This window comes from Zonotrichia albicollis, chromosome 23 (assembly GCF_047830755.1).
Source record: "Zonotrichia albicollis isolate bZonAlb1 chromosome 23, bZonAlb1.hap1, whole genome shotgun sequence".
NCBI classification, from domain to species: domain Eukaryota; kingdom Metazoa; phylum Chordata; class Aves; order Passeriformes; family Passerellidae; genus Zonotrichia; species Zonotrichia albicollis.
Window position 1 is genome coordinate 1936134 of NC_133841.1, and position 18063 is coordinate 1954196.

The window sequence follows — 18063 nt, forward strand, 5'->3', positions numbered from 1 at the left end:
CTCTGGGATGGATTCCCAGGGGGAATTTGTGATTTGGAGTCTCCCAGAATCCCAGGAATGGTTTGGGCTGGCTCTCCTCACAGGGCTGGGGATGCTCTGGGATGGATTCCCAGGGGGAATTTGTGATCTGGGATCTCCCAGAATCCCAGGAATGGTTTGGGCTGGCTCTCCTCACAGGGCTGGGAATGCTCTGGGATTCCCAGAGGGAATTAATGATCTGTGATCTTCCAGAATCCCAGGAATGGTTTGAGCTGGGTCTCCTCACAGGGCTGGGAATGCTCTGGGATTCCCAGGGGGAATTTTTGATTTGGAGTCTCCCAGAATCCCAGGAATGGCTTGGGCTGGCTCTCCTCACAGGGCTGGGAATGCTCTGGGATGGATTCCCAGGGGGAATTTTTGATTTGGAGTCTCCCAGAATCCCGGGAATGGTTTGAGCTGGCTCTCCTTCAGTGCTGGGAATGCTCTGGGATTCCCTGGGGGAATTTTTGATTTGGAGTCTCCCAGAATCCCAGGAATGGTTTGGGCTGGCTCTCCTCACAGGGCTGGGGATTCTCTGGGATTCCCTGGGGGAATTTGTGATCTGGGAACTCAGATCTGCTCCAGGTCAGGTTTCCTCCCAGGGCATTTCCTGGGAATTCTGGGGCATGGAAGGCCCTGCCAGGCTGGGAATGCTCCTCTTGCTCCTCCTCTTGTGGGACCAGCTCTGGCTCCTCAGGAATGGGACAAAACCCCTGGAATGTTCTGAGCCCTTGAGCGTGGCCCTTGGGGACGCAGGTTTGGGAGGACACGGTTTGGCTCGATGATCCTGGAGGGCTTTTCCAGCCTGAATGACTCCACAATTCCATGAATTCCGTGGTGGGAATTGCTGTGCTGTGCCTGAGCACCTGGGCAGGAGGGGACAGTGGCATTAACCCCTTGCTTCCCTCTGCAGACACTACCCCAAGCAATCCTTCACCATGGTGGCAGACACGCCCGAGAACCTGCGCCTAAAGCAGCAGAGTGAGCTCCAGAGCCAGGTGAGCCCCTCAAATTCCCAAAATTCCCGTGGGGAAAACCCACCCTGACCTTTCCCTGTTGTGTTTTTGTTCCTGCGTTCTGGGATTTTTCTGCGTGCCCCTCAAATTCCCATGGGAAGAACCCACCTTGACCTTCCCCATTGCGTTTCTGTGTTTTGGGATTTCTCTGTGTTCCCTCTCCAGAGGGGCCCTTCCAGCCCTGAGAATTCCAGGATTTTCTATGTGATTCCCAAATTCCCTTGGAAAAAACCCATCCTGACCTTTCCCATTTCTGTCTCTGAGGGTTCTGTGTTTTGGGATTTCTCCATTTTCCCTCTCCAGAGGGGCCCTTCCAGCCCTGAGAATTCCAGGATTTTCTGTGTGATTCCCAAATTCCCTTGGAGAAAAACCCACAATGACCTTTTCCATTGCATTTCTGTCTCTGAGGATTCTGTGTTTTGGGATTTCTCTGTGTTCCCTCTCCAGAGGAACCCTTCCAGCCCTGAAAATTCCAGGATTTTCTGTGTGATTCCCAAATTCCCTTGGAAAAAACCCATCCTGACCTTTCCCATTTCTGTCTCTGAGTGTTCCATGGTTTTGGGATTTCTCTCTTCCAGCCTTGGAATTGACACTTCCAAGTCCATTGGAATTCCATGACTGACAATTCCATGATTCTCTGGCTGCTTCCCAAACCCCTCCCTCCTAACTCCTACTACATCTTTCATAATTCTACTTCTCCAAAGTATCTATAGCCTCATTTACAACACTCTCCTTTAAAACTTACTTCTAATTTCATTTCTCTCTCAACAATATCCATCCTATTCCCAAGTCAACATTTCTTATCTCAAATAAGAGCATTTACATACAGGTACAAACTTTATAAACCTGTCAAACTTTAAAAATTTCCTACAAATCCATTCCCAAACCCATTCCAAATGTTTCCTGTAAACCTGAACCTCTCAGGGCTTGGGAGACACAAACCCCTGGGAGGGAGCAGAGCTGGGCTGGAGGAGAATTCCTGATTTTTCTGGGAAGGGCAGAACTCTGGGAAAAGGGATGGGAGCTTCAGTTTTGTAGGAAAACTGCTGGAATTGGGGGATGTGAGGCTGCCTGGGGAAGGGGCTGCAGCACCAGGAGAGGCTGAGGGAGATGGGGAAGGGGCTGAGCCTCTGGAAAAGGAGGATCAGGGGGGTCCTTCCCAATCCCTAAAATCCCTGGAAGGAGCCAGGTGGGATTCAGGCTGTTCCCTAAATTGTCAGGATGAGAGCAAACAGCCTCATGTTGTTCCAGGGAAGGTTTAGGGTGGAAATCATGGAAAAACCCATTCCCTGGAAGGGTTGTGAGGCAGTGCTGGGGTCACCACCCCTGGAAATGTCCCAAACCCAGCTTGGGTTTGTGGGTTAATGGTGAACTGGGCCATGCTTGGGCTCTGAGCCCACAGAGCTTTTCCAGCTGTGACAATTCCAGGTTTTCCTGGGCTCTGGCTGTGCTGAGAGCTTTGATGTCAGCCCTGCTCACTGTGCTGGAAACAATCCCATCCAGAGGCAATCCTGTCTGCCAGCAGAGCTCGTGGGGCAGCTCCCTGGGATTCCTGCTCCCAATTCCCTTTTTTCCTTGGAAAAGGAGCACTGGGACAGCCCAGGGTGCTGGCAGCAAAGCCTGCTGCCTCTCCTGGGCAGGGATTTTCCCTGATGGAGTTTTTGGGATTTTTCCCTGCTGTTTTCTGGATTTTTTTCCTTGTTGTTTTCTGAGAATCTCCCTGCTGGTTTTTGGGATTTCCCTGCTGGTTTTCTGGGATTTTTTTCCCTGCTATTTTCTGGAATTTTTCCCTGCTGTTTCCTGGGATTTTTTTCTCCCTGCTGCTGTTTTCTGGAATTTTTTCCCTGTTGTTTTCTGAGAATCTCCCTGCTGGTTTTTGGGATTTCCCTGCTGTTTTCTGGGATTTTTTTTTCCCTGCTGTTTCCTGGGATTTTTTTCTCCCTGCTGCTGTTTTCTGGATTTTTTTCCCTGTTGTTTTCTGAGATTCTCCCTGCTGGTTTTTGGGATTTCCCTGCTGTTTTCTCTGATTTTTTTTCCCTGTTGTTTTCTGGGATTTCTCTCCTTGCTGTTTCCTGGAATTTTTCCCTGCTATTTTCTAGGATATTTCCCTGCTGTTTTTTTGGGATTTTTTCCCTGCTATTTTCTGGGATTATTTCCCTGCTGTTTCCTGGAATTTTTCCCTGCTGTTTCCAGTCGTTTTTTTGGGATTGGGATCAGATCCCTGCCTGCTGTGCTCTGAAGGATGCTGTGACCTTCTTCCTTCTCCTCCCATCAGCCTGAGAGTGCCAGGAGCTGAATCCTTGGATCAGGAGGAGGGGGAGCCTCACCTGCAGCACCAGGACCCCAAAATGGGGTCCCCAAAGCTCAGCTTTTGTCCCCAAAGCTCAGCTTTTCCCCCAGCCCTGGCTCAGGCTCCGAGCTGAGCCCTGCCTGGGGCTGGATTTGTGTCCACGCAGCGATGACAGGGACAGGGGGGTGACAGGGACAAGGGGACACCGTGGCTTTTCCATGGCAACCACGGAGCTGCTGCTGCTGCTCTGGAGGCTCCAGGCTGTCCCTGGGCTGTTGTTGATGGAAGCAGAGCCAGGGGAGGGGGTTGAGCTCTGCCTGGGGGGGACTCACAGCCCTGAATGGAGGGAGGGGGGCTCTTGTTCCATGGGCTGGGCACCACAGCTCAGCCCCTGTCACCATGTGCCCTGTGCCAGGTGTGCCCAGCTCCTGGGGCCTGCCAGGCTCTGGGACACTGGGGTGACAGGGATGGGACACTGGGCACCCACAGGAATGGGTGACAGGGATGGGACACTGGGCACCCACAGGGATGGGGTGACAGGGATGGGACACTGGGCACCCACAGGGGTGGGGTGACAGGGATGGGACACTGGGCACCCACAGGGGTGGGGTGACAGGGATGGAACTGGGATGGGGTGACAGGGATGGGGTTACAGGGATGGGACACTGGGCACCCACAGGGATGGGGTGACAGGGATGGAGCTGGGATGGGGTGACAAGGATGGGTGACAGGAATGGGACACTGGGCACCCACAGGGATGGAAATGGGATGGGGTGACAGGGATGGGGTGACAGGGATGGGGTGACAGGGATGGAACTGGGATGGGGTGACAGGGATGGGACACTGGACACCCACAGGAATGGATGACAGGGATGGAGCTGGGATGGGGTGACAGGGATGGGGTGACAGGGATAGGACACTGGGCACCCACAGGGGTGGGGTGACAGGGACAGGGACACTGGGCACCCACAGGGATGGGGTGACAGGGATGGGGTGACAAGGATGGAGCTGGGATGGGGTGACAGGGATGGGACACTGGGCACCCACAGGGATGGGGTGACAGGGATGGGGTGACAGGGATGGGACACTGGGCACTGACAGGGATGGAACAGGGATGGGGTGACAGGGATGGGACACTGGGCACCCACAGGAGTGGGTGACAGGGATGGAAATGGGATGGGGTGACAGGGATGGGACACTGGGCACCCACAGGGATGGGGTGACAGGGATGGGGTGACAGGGATGGGACACTGGGCACCCACAGGAATGGGTGACAGGGGTGGGACACTGGGCACCCACAGGAGTGGGGTGACAGGGACAGGGTTCTGGACACCCACAGGAATGGATGACAGGGGTGGAGCTGGGATGGGGTGACAGTGATGAGGTGACAGGAATATGGGGTACAGGGATGGAGCTGGGGTGCCTCAGGGGTGGAAGAGCCTCCTGCAGGGCAGCCCAGGGGCTCCTCAGGGCCCCATTCCCAGCAGGATGAGCTGCAGAGGGGATTTCTGTGGGTGCTGGGCAGGAGGAAGCTCTGAGGGGTGGGAAAGACCCTGCAGAGGGGCTGGGAGGGGTGGGATACAGAAAGGGAGGGATACAGGAGGTTTGGGATAATGAATGGGGGGATATCAGAGGTTTGGGATCCAGAACAGGTGGGATATCAGAGATTTGGGATCCAGGAGAGAGGAGATACAGGAGGTTGAAATGTGGGAGGTTTGGAATAACAAATGGGGGGGGTATCAGAGGTTTGGGATCCAGAACAGGTGGGATACAGGAGGTTTGGGATAATGAATGGGGAGATATCAGAGATTTGGGATCCAGGAGAGAAGGGATACAGGATGTTGGGATGCAGGAGGTTTGGGATAATGAATGGGGGGGATGTCAGAGATTTAGGATTCAGGAGGGAGGAGATACAGGAGTTTGGGATGCAGGAGGTTTGGGATAACAAATGGGGGGATATCAGAGATTTGGGATCCAGGACAGGTGAGATATCAGGGGTTATGGGGTAGGGTGACAAAGATGAGTTGGGTGGGGGTAACAGGGACAGGGATGGGATGACAATAATGGGACAATGTGCTGGGCACCTGCAGGGATGGGGTGGCAGGGATGGGGTGACAAGGACAATGAGCTGCAAGGATGGGTGCCAGGGACAGGGATGGGTGACAGGGATGGACACTGGGCACCTGCAGGGACAGGGTGGGTGGCAGGGCCAGGCCACAGTGATTTCATGTCACTCCTCTGTCCCCTCTATTTGTGTCCCCGAGGAGGCGCCTCCCGTTCCGCTCACGGGAAGCTGCAGCATAATGATGTCCTGGCAGGCCAAAAGTGTCCCCAAAGTGCCACCCTGGTGCCCACAGGCTGCTTCTCCCAGCCCACGTGTGGCGGGGAAATTGCAGGTTCCCATCCTGGGGCTCCTTTTCTGAGCTTTTCCTGCGGGGAATTTGGGCACAGCCCTTCCTGCCCGAGGGTCCCGTGTGGGGGTGGCAGTGCCACTCCTGTCCTGACCCAGTGTCACCTCAGTGCTGGTGACAGAAATGGGAGGCTTGGATGTGTGAAGGGGTTTTGGGGTTTGATGTGTGAAGGGGTTTTAGGGTTTGATGTGTGAAGGGTTTTCTGAAGGTTTTTTTTTTCTGGCTCCCTTTGGTAACCAATGGATGCACTCGGAGTCACGGCATGGAGGGAGCAGCTCCCCCCGAGGAAAATTAATTGTGGGGTTAATTAATTTGTTAAATTATTCTCATCGTCATCATCATGGGGGTGCTGCCAGGTGGTTTTTTAGGGCTGAATTCCTGTGTCCTGAACAACAGCAGGGTGAAAAACCAAAGGAGATGGAGCAGGGTGGGATTTAGGAGGGTAAAACCAGGGGATTTATCAGGGGATCTGCCCTCCCTTGGGATTGGCAAGAGCTCAGTGATTCCTTGTTTTTCCTGCCTCAGGGAATTCTAAGGGATGTTTAGGGATGTGCAGGGATGTTCAGGAATGCACAGGAATGCTCAGGGATGTGCAGAGATTCACTGGGGATGCTCAGGAATGTTCAGGGGTGCACTGGGATGCTCAGGGATGTCCAGGAATGCTCAGGAATTCACTGGGCACGTTCAGGAATGCTCAGGGACATGCAGGGATGCATGGGAATGTGCAGAGATGTACTAGAATGCTCAGGGATGCCCAGTAATGCACTGAGACGCTCAGGAATTCACTGGGAATGTTCAGAGAGGCTCAGGGATGCACTGGGATGCTCAGGGATGCATGGGGATGTTCAGGGAGGCTCAGGGATGTTGAGGAATGCATTGGGATGCTCAAGGATGCACTGAGATGCTCAGGGATGGACAGGGATGCTCAGGAATTCACTGGGGATGCTCAGGGATGCACTGGGATGCTCAAGGATGCACTGAGATGCTCAGGGATGGACAGGGATGCTCAGGAATTCACTGGGAACGTTCAGAGAGGCTCAGGGAGGCACTGGGATGCACTGGGACCTGCAGGGACGAATTGGGATGCTCAGGGATGCACTGGGATGCTCAGGGATGCATGGGGATGTTCAGAGAGACTCGGGGATGTTGAGGAATGCATTGGGATGCACTGGGATGCACTGGGACGGACAGGGATTCTCAGGAATTCACTGGGGATGTTCAGAGAGACTCAGGGATGTTGAGGAATGCATTGGGATGCTCTGGGATGCACTGAGATGCTCAGGGATGGACAGGGATGCTCAGGAATTCACTGGGATGTTCAGGGATGCTCAGGAATGTTGAGAGATGCTCAGGAATATTCAGGGATGCTCAGGGATGCATTGGGAGGCTCAGGGATGTTCAGGGATGCTCAGGGGGTGCCCCTGGGCTGGGCAGGAGCTGCTCCCCTGGATCTCAGCCCAGGATCCCAGCCAGGGGCTGGGCAGGCCCAGCTGTGCCCTGTCCCCTCCTCTGTCCCCATCTCCAAGCCGTTTTCTGCCGCCCCCAGATCCGCTACAAGGAGGAGTTCGAGAAGAACAAAGGGAAGGGATTCAGCGTGGTGGCCGACACCCCCGAGCTGCAGAGGATCAAGAAGACTCAGGATCAGATCAGCAACGTGAGTGGCTCCTGTCCCTGCTGTGACACCGCTGGGACACCGCCGTGACCTCCAGGGGGAGCGGGGAGGGGACAGCTGGGACAAACAGCCCCGAGGGCACAGGGTCCTGCAGCCCTGGCACAGAGCAGCCTCTGTGAGGAGCAGAGGGGAGGCTGAGTCAGTGATCAGAATCTGATTTTAATGTGGGATACAAGTGGTTATAGTAATCAGGCATTAATAGGGATTTTGGGGAGATTTCGTGGTGATTTTGGGGAGATTTCGCCGCGATTTTAGGGAGATTTCATAGTAGTTTTAGGGAGATTTCGTAGTAGTTTTAGGAAGATTTCGTAGTAATTTTGGGGAGATTTCGTAGTAGTTTTAGGAAGATTTTGTCGGGATTTTGGGGAGATTTTGTCGGGATTTTGGGGAGATTTCGCCGGGATTTTGGGGAGATTTCGCCGGGATTTTGGGGAGATTTCGCCGGGATTTTGGGGAGATTTCGCCGGGATTTTGGGGAGATTTCGCCGGGATTTTGGGGAGATTTCGCCGCGATTTTGGGGAGATTTCGCCGGGATTTTGGGGAGATTTCGCCGGGATTTTGGGGAGATTTCGTTGGGATTTTGGGGAGATCTCGCCGGGATTTTGGGGAGATTTCATCGGGATTCTGGGGGGATTTCGCCGCGATTTTGGGGAGACTTAGTAGTAATTTTGGGGAGACTTAGTAGTAATTTTGGGGAGACTTAGTAGTAATTTTGGGGAGACTTAGTAGTAATTTTGGGGAGACTTAGTAGTAATTTTGGGGAGACTTAGTAGTAATTTTGGGGAGACTTAGTAGTAATTTTGGGGAGACTTAGTAGTAATTTTGGGGAGACTTAGTAGTAATTTTGGGGAGATTTTGTAGTAATTTTAGGGAAAATTAATAGTAGTTTTAGGGAGACTTAATTATTTAATAGCAATTTTAGGGAGACTATTCATTTCTGAATAGTAATTTTAGGGACACTACTAATTTCTTAATAGTTATTTTAGGGAGACTATCAATTCCTTGATATTCATTTTTAGAGAGATTATTCATTACTTAATTGTAATTTTAGGGAGACTAGTAATGTTTACCACAGTGATCAGGTTAAAATCACACAAACTGATGCATATCACAACATCTGCTTGCAGAGTTTAATGAGCTTTCCTGGTAAACCTGTCTGATTTAATCTTCTTGCAATCTGGGTTTAATTTGCAAAGTTTCGTTTGCTTTTGCCAAGGGTATCAAAATGATCAAATTTCTTTATCAAATCTCTGATAGGGATGCTCAGGGAGATGGTGCCAGGGGAACAGAAGGGGTGGAATTTGGAATCCAGGGAGATGGTGCCACAGCAGGAGCTCCCACAAAAAAACCCAGTGGGATTTTTATTCCCTCTTTTTCCGCTCCCATTGCGATGGATTCACCACACCCCAGGCAGGGAATGGGATCCAGGCTGGGAGATTTTCCCTGGGGCAGCTCTGAGCTGGCAGCTTCACTGTGGGCTGGCTTTGGGGCTGATCCAGGGGGGTTTGGGGCCATGGAATGGCAGCACAGAGCTGCCCTGAGCCCGGCCCTGGTAGCCCTGCCCTGCCCCTCACCCTCTGGCAGCGTTTGCAGCAGCTCCCGAGCCTGGCTGCCAGCCCGGGTGGCCCTGACCCACTTAGGGAGCCGCAGGCACAGCGCTGTCCCCAGGGCCGGGGAGGTGGGGCCGGCCCAGCCCTGCCCCAGAGCGGCCTCGGGGTGGGGACAGGTGGGGACAGCCCGGGAATGGGGCTGGGGACCCTCGGGAATGGGGCTGGGCCCCCCTGGGAATGGGGCTGGGCACGGCCTGAGCCCACCCTGGGGCTGTTCTTGAGGCTGTTTCTGCTCCTGAACCCTTCCTGGGGGCTGTCCCTGCTCCTGGGGCTGTTTCTGCTCCTGAGCCCATCCTGGGGCTGTTCCTGAGGCTGTTTCTGCTCCTGGGGCTGTTTCTGCTCCTGAGCCCATCCTGGGGCTGTTCCTGAGGTTGTTTCTGCTCCTGGGGCTGTTCCTGAGCCCATCCTGGGGCTGTTCTGGGGCTGCTCCTGAGGTTGTTTCTGCTCCTGAACCCATCCTGGAGCTGCTCCTGTTCTGTTCCTGGGGCTGTTTCTGCTTCTGGGACTGTTCCTGAGGCTGTTTCTGCTCCTGAGCCCATCCTGGGGCTGTTTCTGCTCCTGTTCTGTTCCTGGGGCTGTTTCTGATCCTGAGCCCATCCTGGGGCTGTTCGTGCTCCTGGGGCTGCTCTGGGGCTGCACCTGAGGTTGTTTCTGCTCCTGAGCCCATCCTGGGGCTGCTCCTGTTCTGCTCCTGGGGCTGTTTCTGATCCTGAGCCCATCCTGGGGAGTGCTTCTGCTCCTCTTTTTGTTCCTGAGGTTGTCCCTGTTCCCAGATCTGTCCTGGGCTCTTCTTGGGGCTGTTCCTGCTCCTGGGGCTGTCCCCGATTCTGAACCTGTCCTGGGGCTCTTCCTGAGGCTGTTCCTGATCCTGAACTTGTCCTGGGGCTGTTTTGGGGTTGTCCCTGTTCCCAAATCCAGGGAACAGTCCTCGGGCTGTCCCTGCTCCTGGGGCTGATCCTGATTGTCCCCAAGGCCCTTCCTGGTGCTGTCCTTTGTCCCTTTCCTGTCCCTGTCCCAGCCTCCCAGGTGCTGCCCCCGGGCTCTCTGTGCCCCAGCCCTGCCCATGCCCAGCTCCCAGTGCCCTCCAGGCCATCACTGTTTAACCAGGGCACATCCCCAGGCTCCAGCTGCCTTCCCGGTGGGAATGCACTCATTAACAGCAAGCAGTTAATTGGTAATTTTTACCCTCACAGCCCCGTGGTTGGGTTAACCCTTCCCTCCTGTGCCCCCCTGGCATTGGGGGGTGCACACCAGGATTCCTAAAGGGGGTTTTGCTCTGTGTTCCCCTGGTTTGGGAGGTGCATGTGGGGCTCAATCTCATCCTGAAACAATTCCTAACAATTCCTCACCTCACCCACAGGGCACAGAAAGCTCCTCCTGTCCTGTCCTGTGTGTGCCTGGGATGCTCTGAGCAGAGGGGGAGTGGGGAAGGAGCCCCTGGGATTTGCTGGGGTGGCAAAAAGAGCTGAGCTGGGATGAGGGGAAGGATCCAGAACCCTTCAGGCTGGAAAAGCATCGAGTCCAGCATTAACCCAGCATGGCCTCACCAGCAGCCCATGGGCTTTTAACCCTTCCAGGGATGGTGCCTCCCTTTTTTGAAGGAATTCTTCCCAATTTCCAATCCAAACCTGCCCCAAGGCTGTTACCTTGTCTCAGCCCTTCTTCCCTGGGAGGAGCTGCTGCAGCAGGGCCATATTAATTATTTTATAATTTAAATTCCATTTTACATATTTATTTTTTTTATCTTGACATTTTTCTTTTTTTTTTGTCAAATAATTAATGTATATCCATACATTATCCAAATCACTTGTCATCAATACACTTTCAATTAACCTTCCTCTGTATTTCCTAGTATCAAAAATAACACTCAACCATCATCAATACACTTAAAAATAACGATCAACCATCATCAATACACTTTCAGTGAACCTTCCTCTATATCTCCTGCTATCAAAAACAATGATCAACCATCATCAATACACTTTCAATTAATCTTCCTCTATATCTCCTGCTATCAAAAATAATGATCAACCATCATCAATACACTTTCAATTAATCTTCCTCTATATCTCCTGCTATCAAAAATAATGATCAACCATCATCAATACACTTTCAATTAATCTTCCTCTATATCTCCTGCTATCAAAAACAATGATCAACCATCATCAATACACTTTCAATTAATCTTCCTCTATATCTCCTGCTATCAAAAATAATGATCAGCCATCATCAATACACTTTCAATTAATCTTCCTCTATATCTCCTACTATCAAAACTAATGATCAACCATCATCAATACACTTTCAATTAACCTTCCTCTATATCTCCTACTATCAAAAATAATGATCAACCATCATCAATACAGTTTCAGTGAACCTTCCTCTATATTTCCTACTATCAAAAATAATAATCAACCATCATCAATGCACTTTCAATTAATCTTCCTCTACATCTCCTGCTGTCAAAAAAAACGCTCAACCGTCATCATTCCTACACAACCATCCCCAAACGAACATAGAGCTGCCCCCCCTCCAAAAACCAAACGAAAATACAAACCATGGTGATAAATTTCAGCTCATCGCCCCCCAGGTTTTACACGTGCCTGAGCTGTGTCCCCTCCCTGCAGATCAAGTACCACGAGGAGTTCGAGCGCAGCCGGATGGGGCCCAGCCCCAGCGAGGGCTCGGAGCCGGAGCGCCGGAGCTCCCCCGAGAGCGGCGCCTACCGGAGGGCGGAGCAGCCGCAGCTCCACGGCCAGCCCGCGGCCACAGGTGGGGTGGGGACAGCCTGGGGCTCCTCTGCAGCCCCCGCGGCCCAAATCACGCTGTGGGATCCGCTCACATCCCAGTGCGTGGATCTACTCAAATCCCAGTGCAGGATCCATCCTTCCCTCCACATCCCAGTGCATGGATCCACCCATACCCCAGTGTAGGATCGACCCAAATCCCAGTGCAGGATCCACTCAAATCCCACTTCATGGATCCACCCAAATCCCAGTGCAGGATCCATCCTTCCCTTCACATCCCAGTGCAGGATCCACCCAAATCCCAGTGCATGGATCCATTCACATCCCAGTGAAGGATCCAACTTCCCCTCCACATCCCAGTGCAGGATCCACCCAAATCCCAGTTCATGGATCTGCCCAAATCCCAGTGTATGGATCCAGCCAAATCCCAGTTCATGGATCCACTCAAATCCCAGTGCAGGATCCACCCAAATCCCAGTTCATGGATCTGCCCAAATCCCAGTGTATGGATCCAGCCAAATCCCACTGCATGATCCATCCTTCTCTCCACATCCCAGTTCATGGATCCGCCCAAATCCCAGTGCAGGATCCACTTAAATCCCAGTTCATGGATCTGCCCAAATCCCAGTGTAGGATCCAGCCAAGTCCCAGTTCATGGATTCACCCAAATCCCAGTGAAGGATCCATATTTCTCTCCAAATCCCAGTGCAGGATCCACTCAAATCCCTGTTCATGGATCTGCCCAAATCCCAGTGCAGGATCCATCCTTCCCTCCACATCCCAGGGCAGGATCGACCCAAATCCCAGTTCATGGATCCACCCAAATCCCACTTCATGGAACCACTCGCATCCTAGGGCAGGATCCATCCTTCCCTTCAAATCCCAGTGCAGGATCTGCCCAAATGCCAGTGCATGGATCCATTCACATCCCAGTTTGTGGATCCACTCAAATCCCAGTGCAAGATCCAACCTTCCCTCCACACAGTGCAGGATCCAGCCAAATCCCAGTTCATGGATCTGCCCAAGTCCCAGTGCAGGATCCACTCAAATCCCAGTTCATGGATCTACCCAAGTCCTAGTGCAGGATCCATCCAAATCCCAGTTCATGGATCCATTTAAATCCCACCGCCTAAATCCCAGTGCATGGATCCACTCACATCCCAGGGCAGTATCCACCCAAATTCCAGTGCAGGATCCATCCTTCCCTCCACATCCTAGTGCAGGATCCGTCCAAATCCCAGTCCATGGATTCACCCAACTCCCCGTGCAGGATCCCCATTCCCTCCCCATCCCAGTTCCCATCTCTTGTCCCTCCCACCCCAGTTCACGCCCCTGTCCCTCCCCAGTTTACCAGCAGCAGCAGCAGCAGCCGCCTCCGTCCCAGTCCTACGGCTACAAGGAGCCAACTGCGGCCTGCTCACAGCGCAACGCCCCGGCCGGAGGGGGGGTGAGTTCTGCCAGACCCCCAGATCCCCACCCTGGGAATCCCTGTGCTCCTTTAGCCCCCCAATTCCCCACCCCAGGGCTCCCTCAGCCCCCCAGTTCCCACCCTGGGGATCCCTGTGCTCCCTCAGCCCCAGGAGAAGGCGTTTTGGGGGGTTTGGATGCTCAATTTTGGGGGGTTTGGATGCTCAGTTTGGGCACTGAGACCCACCCGGATCCAGCTCCCAGCCTGTCCCTAGGAATGGGCTGTGCCAGTGACCCCCATGTCCCCTGGGGCTGTTCCGTGTCCCCTGGGGATGTGACAATGTCCCCTGGGGCTGTGACAGTGTTCCTGTGTCCCCTGGGGCTTTTCCATGTCCCCTGGGGCTGTTGCATGTCCCCTGGGGATGTGACAATGTCCCCTGGCGCAGTGACCATGTCCCTGTGTCCCCTGGGCCTGTAACAATGTCCTTGTGTCCCCTGGGGCTGTTCCGTGCCCCATGGGGCTGTGACAGTGACCCCTGGGGCTGTGACAATGTCCTCGAGTCCCCTGGGGCTTTTCCATGTTCTCTGGAGCAATTCCGTGTCCCCTGGGGCTGTTGCGTGTCCCCTGGGGCTGTGACAATGTCCCTGTGCCCCCCGGGGCTGTGACAATGTCCCCGTGGTGTCCCCACAGAAGCGTTTCCGTGCCGTCTATGACTACAACGCGGCGGACGAGGACGAGGTGTCCTTCCAGGACGGGGACACCATCATCAACGTGCAGCAGATCGATGACGGCTGGATGTACGGCACGGTGGAGCGCACGGGGGACACGGGCATGCTCCCGGCCAACTACGTGGAGGCCATCTGAGCCCTGCCCGTGTCCCCTCCCCGTGGGCGCGGCTCCTGTCCCCTCCCCGCCCTCCCAGCCGTGTCCCCGTGTCCCCTCCGGGCCCGGTTTCGGGGCTGTGCGGGGTGGGGATCAAAGCTCCAGGGCGTTTCTCCTCCTGTCCCCTCTGTCCCTCCTGTCCCTCCTGTCCTGCCCTCCCGGGAGCCACCGGGATGCCAGGAAAGGGAGGGAGAGGCCAATTTCAGGACCAAATTCCCGCTGTGGGGTGGGGGAAGCAAAGGGGGGCTCACCCCAAGCTCCCCCTGCTCATCCTGCTCCTGACTGCCCTCAGTCCTTCAGTGCCCAGAGCAGGAAAGTTTTGAGCTCAAATCTCCACAAAACCTCTCTGCTCTGGCTGCTCCTGCCTCGGGCTGGGCTGGGATGAGCTCTCCAGGCTGGGATCAGGCCCTCTGGATTGGGATGAACCCCTCCCCAGACTGGGATGAGCTCTCCAAACTGGGATCAGCCCCCCTGAACTGGGATGAGCCCCCCAGACTGGGATGAGCTCTCCAAACTGGGATCAGCCGCCCTGAACTGGGATGAGTTCCCTGGACTGGGATGAGCTCTCCAAACTGGGATCAGCCCCCCCAAGCTGGGATGAGCCCCCCAGACTGGGATGAGGTCTCCAAACTGGGATCAGCCACCCTGAACTGGGATGAGCCCCCCAGGCTGGGATGAGTTCTCTGGACTGGGATGAGCCCCCCCAAGCTGGGCTGAGCCCCCCAGACTGGGATCAACCCCACTGAACTGTGATCAGCCCCCCAGACTGGGATGAGTCCCCCCAAACTGGGATCAGCCCTCCCAGACTGGGATGAGCTCTCCAAACTGGGATCAGCCACCCTGAACTGGGATGAGCCCCCCAGGCTGGGATCAACCCCACTGAACTGTGATCAGCCCCCCAAACTGGGATCAGCCCCCCAGACTGGGATGAGTCCCCCCAGACTGGGATCAGCCCCCCAGACTGGGATGAGCCCCCCTGGACTGGGATCAGCCCCCCAGACTGGGATGAGTCCCCCCAAACTGGGATCAGCTTCCCCAGAGCTCCAGCTCACTCTGGGGGTCCCCTGGGGTTGAGCCTTTCCCCCCACCCAGAATTTTCCTGCTTTTCTCCTCCTGCTGCTGCTGAGTGCTGCCACCACCCCTGTCACTGTCCCCTGGGTGCTGTGACACCCCCAGCCTGCCCACACCTCTCATTGCCAGCGCTGGTGGCAGCTTTTAGGGACCACTTTGGGATGGTGTCACAGACCAAAACATCAAAGCACGTCCCTGTCCCCTTCTCCTCTGGGCTCCTGGGGGGGATCGGGGTCGGGTTAAACTGGAACTGGGCAGGGGGGGAGGAGCAGGGACCTCCAGAGGGTCCTGGGACAGTGGGGGTGTCCCCATGCCAGGGCTTGGGGACAGTGGGGGTGTCCCCATGCCAGGGCTTGGGGACAATGGGGTGTCCCCATGCCAGGACCTGGGACAGTGGAGGTGTCCCCATGCCAGGGCTTGGGGACAATGGGGTGTCCCCATGCCAGGACCTGGGGACAATGGGGGTGTCCCCATGCCAGGGCTTGGGGACAATGGGGTGTCCCCATGCCAGGACCTGGGACAGTGGGGGTGTCCCCATGCCAGGACCTGGGACAGTGGGGGTGTCCCCATGCCAGGACCTGGGACAGTGGGGGTGTCCCCATGCCAGGACCTGGGACAATGGGGTGTCCCCATGCCAGGGCTTGGCGACAGTGGGGGTGTCCCCATGCCAGGGCTTGGGGACAATGGGGGTGTCCCCATGCCAGGACCTGGGGACAATGGGGTGTCCCCATGCCAGGGCTTGGGGACATTGGGAGTGTCCCCATGCCAGGGCTTGGGGACAATGGGGGTGTCCCCATGCCAGGGCTTGGGGACAATGGGGGTGTCCCCATGCCAGGAGCACTGTGGGGCCAGGAAGCAGCTCCACCTTTGTTATTCCCACTGGAAAATCAGGAATTAGGGACCAAAGCAGAGTGAGACATTCCTGGGGACACCTCCCTTCACTGGGGGCAGAGTCACATTGGGGACAGGGAATTGTGGCTGCGGTGGGGTTGGGGACAGGGATTTGGGGTGGCAGCAGGGCAGGGTGGGAATCCCAGCTGGTGCTAAAACAGGGAGCACAAGGGCAGGGGGAGCCTCCTCCTCTCCCTGCTGAATCCTCTTCGTAATCACGTTCTTGTCTGGGAATGGGGAGGGAGCCTCAATGTGAATAAACCCTTTTTTAATGGACCAAATAACACAGGAAATTCCCTTTTGGGATACAGATCTTTTTTTAATCCTCCCTCAAAACCGCTGTCCCTAAATTCTCCCCTCCCATGCTCCTTTCACCCCCGCCATGGGAAACAAACCTCTTATTGCTTGATTTCTGCCTTTTCTCTCAACTTTATGCACTTTTTTGCCTTTTTTTTTCATAGCTGAAAAGCACCTAAACCTGTATTTAAAAATAAGTAAATAAATAAATGAGTTAAAAAAAAAATCACAAAGAAGAAGAACAATTAAAAAGCTGAATAATTGCTTCTCATCACGTGTAAAATAGATTTCATCCATCCCAGCTTCCCTGGTTGTGTCTCAGTGCTGAGCTTAGAACGTGTTTTCCTCGGGATCCGTCGCTTAATTGGGGTTTTGTCCTTGTGTCCTCCTTCCTGGGTTGAGCACCCACCAGTAAAAACGAAAATTTTACAAAATTACTTGGCCTTTTTATCCAAAATAAAAAAAAGAAAACCCACGGAATGGAACAACCCGACCATCGATTCTCTTGCTGGTTTACTCGGATTGAAAATAAAAGTTTAATTTTTACCTGCTGATTGTGCTGGCTTTGATTGTGGCCGCTTTTCTGGCTTGGTTGGGACAAGGGGAGGCTTCCAGAGCTGGGGTTGGGGACCCTCCTGGGGACCCTCCTGGGCTGCAGCTCCTTGGGCTCATCCCCTGGGTTTGGGTGTTTTGGAGCCCTGGGAGCACAGCTGGGATTTCCAGCGGGGTTTAACCAACACCTGGCCGCTGTCTGGGTTCGGGTGTTGTTTATCAGCAGCTCAAAGAGAGAGGAAAACAAAGGGAAGGCAAAGGGCGGTGCTGGGGCACCCCCGCAGCACAGCCAGGGTGATTTCGGGGTGGGGGCCGCGCTCATTTTCTCATTTTTCCCTTTTTTCTCCAAAGGATGGGGTGGGGGGCACATCCCCGTGGGCACCCCCTGTGAAGCGATTTGGGAAGGAAGGAGCGGGGACAGAACAACTGAGGGGACAGAACAACCCCAAAGGGACAGAACAACCCCCGAGGGGGCAGAACAGCCCCTGAAGGGACAGAACAACCCCAGCAGGGACAGAACAACTCCTGAGGGGACAGAACAACCCAGCAGGGACAGAACAACCCAGCAGGGACAGAACAACCCCCGATGGGAAGAACAACCCCCGATGGGAAGAACAACCCCCGTGAGGGGACAGAACAACTCCCGAAGGGACAGAACAACCCAGCAGGGACAGAACAATTCCCGTGGGGACAGAATAACCCCGAAGGGACAGAACAACCCCCGTGAGGGGACAGAACAATCACCGAAGGGACAGAACAACTCCCATGGGGACAGAACAACCCCCGAAGGGACAGAACAACCCCGATGGGAAGAACAACTCAGCGGGGACAGAACAACTCCTGAGGGGACAGAACAATCCCCGAAGGGACAGAACAACCTCAGCAGGGACAGAACAATTCCTGAGGGGACAGAACAACTTCCGAGGGGACAGAACAACCCCAAAGGGACAGAACAACTCCTGAGGGGACAGAACAACCCCAAAGGGACAGAACAACTCCCGTGAGGGGACAGAACAACCCCAAAGGGACAGAACAACCCCAGCAGGGACAGAACAACTCCCATGGGGACAGAACAACTCCCGAGGGGACAGAACAACTCCTGAGGGGACAGAACAACCCCAGTGGGGACAGAACAACCCTCGAGGGGACAGACGGCCCCGAAGGGACAGAACAACCCCCGAGGGGACAGAACAACCC

The 18063-nt window shown here is 54.6% G+C and overlaps 1 protein-coding gene across 1 annotated transcript in view; it reads left to right on the forward strand.

Annotated features, from left to right (window-relative positions):
- The window catches only part of LASP1 (LIM and SH3 protein 1), a 32087-nt gene extending 16794 nt beyond the window's left edge, over positions 1-15293 (forward strand). The window contains exons 3-7 of the mRNA XM_074557394.1: positions 932-1016; positions 7282-7389; positions 11646-11790; positions 13112-13212; positions 13864-15293. Of these exons, the coding sequence (XP_074413495.1) occupies positions 932-1016; positions 7282-7389; positions 11646-11790; positions 13112-13212; positions 13864-14037 (613 nt within the window). The 3' untranslated portion in view covers positions 14038-15293. The remainder of the gene's footprint in view (positions 1-931; positions 1017-7281; positions 7390-11645; positions 11791-13111; positions 13213-13863) is intronic.
- Positions 15294-18063: the final 2770 nt, after the last annotated feature.